Source organism: Alligator sinensis, unplaced genomic scaffold, assembly GCF_000455745.1.
Source record: "Alligator sinensis unplaced genomic scaffold, ASM45574v1 scaffold404_1, whole genome shotgun sequence".
Classification (NCBI taxonomy): domain Eukaryota; kingdom Metazoa; phylum Chordata; order Crocodylia; family Alligatoridae; genus Alligator; species Alligator sinensis.
Window position 1 is genome coordinate 5,050,485 of NW_005841839.1, and position 7,104 is coordinate 5,057,588.

Sequence of the window (7,104 nt, forward strand, 5' to 3'; positions counted from 1 at the left end):
GGCCGCGCGCGGGCCTCCGTGAGCTGCCCCGAGATCCGCCGCGCGCCCGGCGCCGCCTTCCTGCGCCTGCTGCTCGCGCGCCTCAGCCCCGACTTCAACCCGCTCCTTCCTTCTTGGCCCAGCACTGAGCACTCTGGCCTCCCGCGTCTCTCACGGAGCCTGGCTGCATCCTCTGGTTCAGATCACTTGCCCTCCCCTTCCTCCGACTAGCTGGGGCCATGGCTGGTAACACGAAGCTTGCCCTTCCCGGGACGAAGGGGAAAAGATTTTATTGCCTTACACTTTCAAACAAGAGGAGCTGTTGCACTGGCAGCTTCTATCCCAGCTACAAGGAAAGCTGGGAGTGGAGGGAAGGAACCACTGTGTGTTCTTCATTCCAGTCCCTAATGCTTTATTCATTCTACACAAGTAACAAACACAACATGACCTAAGAAGCTACAACAGTATACAAAAAAACCCCCCCAACCAAAACCAAAACCCAAAACAAACAAACCTGTATAGTATTGACTGTACAACAGGCACTAAGTCGCTCATGTTTTGCGTTAAGAAGCCAAGTTAACCCAAACAGCTTTATAGTCTCAAACCTCCCTCACTGCATTGGAGCTCACTGGGATGGGATTAGGAGGGCTGGTACTTAGCTGTCAATATGTGTTCTCTTTAAAAGGCAGAAGCATTTACATCATGTGGCTGGGGGGGGCTGTGCGCGACACCTGTATCAAAACTCCTCAGGAATGACAAAGGGGATCACTGAGGGTGGGCAACTGCAAATGAGTCCTTGGATTCTTGCCCTGGTTCTGACGTATTTAGTGGGCTGTCCAGAAACAATCACCTCCACTGGCTTGTTTTATTTTTAAACAGGTATATGCATCAAGTTTAGCTGCATCAATCACCCTGCCTCTTTCCACAGGAACTCATGAGCTCCCTATTCAAAACCTAGGGCAGAATGAGGACTCTAAGGCAGGTTTCTGTCTCTGGGCACCAGCTGCTTTGAAGATGTGCACAGGTACCTTGGGATGGATATAAACTCCCCTTTAGGCTCTCCAGAATAGACCAGACTTTTTTGGTTTTGGCTGCATGGCATGCTAAGCATTTGGAAGTTATAAAGTAGCAGTCGGCTGCGTGGAGGAACAGATGTGCATCATCTTTCCTTCTGTTAGTTCATATGGAAACTATACTTAGTTTGCAGCCTCCAAACCAAAGCCACTTGTAAAGCATTTCAATTCAGTGCCCCAAGGCAGACTGCCTGCTGGCCAAGAACAGCACCCTTTCCTCTTTGCCTGCCTGCACTGACAGGTTTCAAATTTTGTTCTTTACACCCCCTCCCCGACCCAGTATAAAAAAAATGGTACAATATTGAGTTTGATGAGATTTAAGTTAAAAAATAAAAAGGTGTCCAGTCTTTTTGCTTTATCGTGAAGAGTTTGAGCTGGAGCGGCTGCGATGGCGTCTTCGACCTGGAGATCTGGATCTTGATCGCCTGCGAACAGGAGATCTGCGTCTTGGAGATCGAGACCTGCCACAAAATAGAGGTGGAAAGCATGGTTAAGAGACAAGGACAGTTAGCTTAAATTATTTTACACTCACTTAGCACCTCTCTCAAATCAAATTCCAAAACATTTTTAAGAGCTCCAGTGAAATGCAGCGACCTCTGGAGTCCAAGGAGGCAACTGAGGAGTTCTTAACACAGCAAGATGGAATATTTAGGCCAAGGATAACATAACAACCCTTCTACTCCAACAAAAGTTGCCACAGGATTCTTGGTGACCTGAAAAGTGTAACAGATAGTGGTAATACAGTTTCCGCCACATAGAGCCTAGATAGTTATAAAGTAAAACAAAAAACAAAAAAAAACTAACCAAGCACCAAGATCCTGGAAGTGAAGACCAAACAAAGGACAGAAAATACAAGACACCTAAAAATCATAGGAATAAGTAGTTTGATGAATGACAGATACACTGTGGAAAGTAAATCAAGTTAACCAATGTCAACGTTCATAGAGAAAAAAGGGTCTCCAATTCCATATTTTTTCCAGCAAAGATCCATCACCAAACACAGCCTCTAGTTGTTACAGCTGGTTCTAGCACAGGGGTGGGCAAAATGTGGCCTGCCAGGCCATTCTATGTGGCTCGCAGGGCCCCTAAAAAATTTAGAAAATTAAATATTTATCTGCCCCTGGCTGCCTATCATGTGGCCCTCGATGGCTTGCCAAAACTCAGTAAGCAGCCCTCCGCCCAAAATAATTACCCGCCCCTGTTGTAGCAGATCTCAAAGGAGTTGAAATGCCCCATTCGATGAGTGTTTCACTACTTTTTGGAAGGAGGAAATCAAGCCTGAGGCAAAGTTGCCAATGATGAAATCTCAGGACGGACAAAACACTGTGGCACTAAGAATGAAAATTAACAACACTTTCCTGCCAACACACCTCTGAAATACTTCACAAAAGAGGGCCTACCTTCTTCTCATGCGAGGTGGGGACCGACGCCACATTGGTGGTGGTGGCAGCATTCTCCTTGGTGGGGTGAAGCGTCTGGGGAGTGGTCTAGGCCGAGGTGCCAATACAGCAGTGGCAGTGATTTCCTGGCCATCGATCTGCCCTGTTTAGCGTTAAAGACAAAGAATGAACTAAACGTTCTTCCAGCGCTGATACTGCACACAGAGCATGAATGCACCCAGCCACAGGTTTCTGTTCTCACACAGCTGCTTCTTTGCAACACGTTTGTACTCTAGCCTCCAGCCTACGAATAAGGAGACCCAAGGTCTACTTCTCACTTCACCACTGACTTAGTGTCACCTCAAGCAAGGCACTTAGATGGTCAGTTTAAAGGCTCTTCTACATAAGGATGTGACTTTTTAAAAACACCTGCTACCTTGGCAAGACGGCACAAGGGACATCAGTAAAAACATCACATGATGAGAGCACTGTTTCTGTCACACTGATTATCTTGCGTGGTAACACTTTGTGTCTCAACAGTTTCAGTGAATCCCCTATTTGTGTGGGTCTGCCCACACAAAACAGATGAGAGTAACCATTTGGAATAAATATAGAAAAGCAGGACTGTAAAACTGGAGAGCTTGGCAGGGAGGAAGGCACCAGGCAGATACTACTGTTAACCCTTGGTCAACCTCTCACCCACAATGGCTTTCTACTGGCCCTCCCCAGTATCCCTGCATAGAGTCTGGTACCTACCTCCATCCATGTGCTTTAGTGCTTTCTCAGCATCATCAGGATTTTCAAACTCCACGTAGGCATAGCCCTTAGAGAGATGGGGATTCAGCCTGTCAGGCGGCATGTCTATCATTTTAATCTTCCCATAAGTGGAAAATATTTCCATGATGTGATCCTGCAAGGAGACAGTAACCGTTCAGGAGAGTGGCTATGCCCACTTCACCCAGTCTTACCAACACAGAATGGTAAAGCAGAGGTGCACACAAACACAGAATCAGCTTCAAATCAAAATCATCAGCGATACAGACATCAACAGCATCGTCAGTAACACAGACCAGTCTCATTTAACTGAATTTGGATACAAATTTCCATTAACTTCTTCACAACTTTCTACTCAGGTTCATCCTCAGTTTTCCCAAATTCCACTGGCACTATGCTCTGCACCACTCTTCAGTACCTTCTGCAACTGATTTATGTTGAAACCAGAAGCCTTTCTATGAAATGGAAGAAAGAGCTGAAGTCTGGGGTCAAACGCTCCTGATTAGAGAGATGTACTGTCTACCATTTATAGTAACAATTATCAATGCAGCAAAAGTCATACATACTTTTGACAGAGACTTTGCCCCACCAAAACCATCATCTGAGAAGGCAGACTGAGTTGAGCTGTATTCTCTTCAGCTCAGCTTAATGATATCCTCAATTGTGCTCCAATTATCATTAATGAAAAGAAGGTAACTTACCCCCCAACTCCACAAAATCAAATAACATTTATGTTACACACTGCTAGAGAAGCAGGAAACCCAGGGTTTGCCTCTTGATAGTTCAGAAGTACTAGATCTAGGATGCCAAAACAGCACATAGGTCTTTTAAAGAACTGTACGTTAGCATAGATTCAATACTTATGGCCAAGTACGGCACAACCAGATATCATACAAATTTCCCTATTCACAGATCTGCCAGTGCACCTTAACCCTAGGTACAGATAAAATAAGGAGAAAGTGATTGCAGCCTAGTAACAAAACGCAGCTGTAATTTTTTTTTTTTTGTTGTTAAAAACTAGAGCACCTTCACAAAAATAGTGAAAGCTCATAGTTCAAGAAGAGGCCGTTACCTTAGTCACATTCCTGGTGAGTCTCCCAACATGCACTTTGGTAGGTCTGGGTGAAGGACTTCGTCTCTTCCGCTCCTTTTCATCCCGCTTAGGTGGCTTTGACCTAATTTAAATATCAGAGATTTGTCCAAGTTTCTGGTTATTTACAAGTTTCCTACAACAGCATCCAACCCCCAAGTACACATGAGCATTTACACAGACCGTTTTTTGTTGGTTTTTTAAAACTGGCTTTGGGTCCTTTTACTACTTTATGATGAAAAAGACCTGAGGAAAGAATACACCTTATAGATATTTTCGCTATTTGAAACTTCAACATTTCCCCAAACTCATACCTATTCTTCCCCAGGTTTTGCTGAAGGACTCACTGAGGGGTCACAACACAGCACACATTCCCTGAGATTTTCATACCAGAATTGCTGAGGGGCAGAAGTGTGCGATGTTTAACAAATTGTTTTCTGCAAAGTTATTGGTCACTGTCAGCTTCACAAACACGAACAAATTAAAAGTTCAAATATGATCAAACAATTTTATTGCTTAGTTCTTTCAGTTTCTTGACTCTTGTGATGATGTCAAGTGAACTAGTTTGTCAGTCCACTCAGTCTCCTCCAGGGTGGAGAAGACCCACATTTCTAAGGTAGTTAAAAAAAAAAAAAAAAAAGGCAGAAAATGTTCAGAAACAGTATTTCAGGCCCTCTTCATAAATTTTAAGTGAGGGAGTGAGGAAAAAGCTCAGGATTCCTTTTTCTTGAGAGGTTACCTCGGTATTTCTTTACAGGGAAGATGCAATCACTTGGGAAGACCTTTCCAAACATTCAAGACAGGACACATTCCTAGATATCCACCAACATTTCCCCCCTCCCTCCCCCACACTTCATTTTTAAGTGTAATCTTTTGCTGCTCTAGGTCAACAACATAGACCAAATGATTCTACCTCACTGAGCAATCACTAGTCCCAGAAAAACAAAATTAAAACTTGAAAGTATCTTTTTGGTTTGCCAGAGTCCTTTCAACAGTCTCTTCTATGTATCATTAGCAGCTATACAGCTAGGGTTATAAAACACATATAAGTTAATTGGGATACTATTCCAACATTTGAGACCTGGGATTTCTAGCTCTCACATGGTACCTAGCTTTCTGTCCCATCTGTTAAACACAAATAATGCCTCTCAAGAGCAATGATGAGGACTGTGTGTAGGGCTCTACAGTTGTACGTGTGTACTGTACCAATGATCATTACCTCTAACTGTTTGAGCTATTTGCTGTTAAACATCAGATTACCATGGTTATTATATAAAAGGGATTGGGAGAAGCTATGGTGTGGGAATAAAATCCCTTTATACTAAGAACATTTCAGGAAAAGTCAAAGTATTATTACAGGAAACCTTAGTGTAGATGAGGATGTCTACACCATAACAGAACCAAAAACAACATTGTCAGGATGAGCCGCAGATACACAGGCTTGCAATATGGCTACCAGTTGAGTCAAGGGTGAAAAATTCTCTTAATTTCCCTAGTATAGATAAGACCTAGGAGACAGGAAGCAATTATATTGCTCTACTCCCTCCAAGGCTGAAGAGCAGCAAGGAACATAGGAAGCACTAAGTAAAGCAGACACGCAGGTCCAGCAATTGAGTTCTTATTGCAGTATCTGCTTCCTAAACAGACCGCCCTGCATTATGCAGCAATTCAAATGATTTTAAAAAATGCAGTTGTGTTCCAAAATAAATACTTTAACCTGAAATAATTCTCTAGCCCTTAGGATTGCTAAGAAATATTTTACAGAAGGTAGAGCAGATGCAGCAAGTAACAGGTGCTCAAGTCTAATGGTGAAAAAATCCACACAGCCTGGGGATCATGGAACTGAGTTCTTTCTCATTTCACTGCAATGCCAAATGCCAGTCAACTTCCACTTTAAGCTAGGGTCAAATTTAAATGGTCAACACCACCCCTTTCACCGTTTGCCATTTACACATAAATACCAGGCCAATAAATGTATCCATCTTGAATAGTGGGATACGTAAAGCAGTTAGCTGATGCCCAGATGGGGAATGATGAATTCAAAACTCTACTCTGCCCCCAGAACTTAAAGTGATCTCTGTCCCGAAACAGGAGAGGAGCAGAAGAGGGAAGAGGTGCACTCTTTCTGAGTATGCAACTTGGAAACATCTCTTGCCAAAAAGCTGGCAAGTCAGTCAGCAACACGCAAGTCCTTGACTTCAGGAAAGCCGACTTTGACAAGCTCAGGAGCATTGTCAGTGAGGCCCTAAGGGACCGTGACCACAGGGAGAGGGGAGTTCAAGAAGAGTGGTTGCTCCTCAAGGGAGTGATCCTCAATGCACAAACTAAGTCTATTCCATCTCGGAGGAAAGGCAGCAAGAGGGCACAGCAGCCTCCCTGGCTCTCCAGGGACCTAGCAGACCTCCTGAGGCTAAAAAGAAAGGCCTACAAAGGATGGAGGTTGGGAGTCACCTCCAAGGATGATTATTCTGCGCTGCTCCGGTCCTGTAGGGAGCAGACCACGAAAGCCAAGGCTGCAACTGAACTCCAGCTAGCTTTGAGCATCAAGGACAATAAAAAGTCCTTTTTCAGATATGTGGGGAGCCGGAGGAAAAGCAGGGGCAACATTGGACGTTGGCCCAGGAAAAAGCCAACCTATTAAATAGGTACTTTGCGTCAGTCTTTCATCAGCCCCATGGGACACCCATGCCCGCTACAGGGCCGGGAAGTCCGGGTGAGGGTGATCCCCTGCCCTCCATTGATGCTGACTTTCTGAAGGAACATCTTGAGAAGCTGGATACCTTCAAGTCAGCCGGCCCTGACAATCTTC

The 7,104-nt window shown here is 44.3% G+C and overlaps 2 protein-coding genes across 13 annotated transcripts in view; both read right to left on the minus strand.

The window, feature by feature from the left end:
• The window catches only part of TMEM204 (transmembrane protein 204), a 115,553-nt gene extending 115,124 nt beyond the window's left edge, over positions 1-429 (minus strand). For all 8 annotated transcript variants that reach the window (XR_003094037.1, XM_025204199.1, XM_025204194.1 and 5 more), the window contains exon 1: positions 281-429. Coding sequence is in view for 7 of the 8 variants with exons in the window: in XM_025204199.1 (XP_025059984.1) it covers positions 281-399 (119 nt within the window). In the remaining variant the exon portion in view is untranslated. The remainder of the gene's footprint in view (positions 1-280) is intronic.
• The window catches only part of RNPS1 (RNA binding protein with serine rich domain 1), a 13,937-nt gene continuing 7,207 nt past the window's right edge, over positions 375-7,104 (minus strand). For all 5 annotated transcript variants that reach the window (XM_025204258.1, XM_014520247.2, XM_006015577.3 and 2 more), the window contains 4 exons: positions 4,278-4,380; positions 3,188-3,341; positions 2,453-2,594; positions 375-1,513 (listed from right to left, as the gene is read on the minus strand). In XM_025204258.1, coding sequence (XP_025060043.1) covers positions 1,408-1,513; positions 2,453-2,594; positions 3,188-3,341; positions 4,278-4,380 — 505 coding nt within the window. In that variant the 3' untranslated portion in view covers positions 375-1,407. The remainder of the gene's footprint in view (positions 1,514-2,452; positions 2,595-3,187; positions 3,342-4,277; positions 4,381-7,104) is intronic.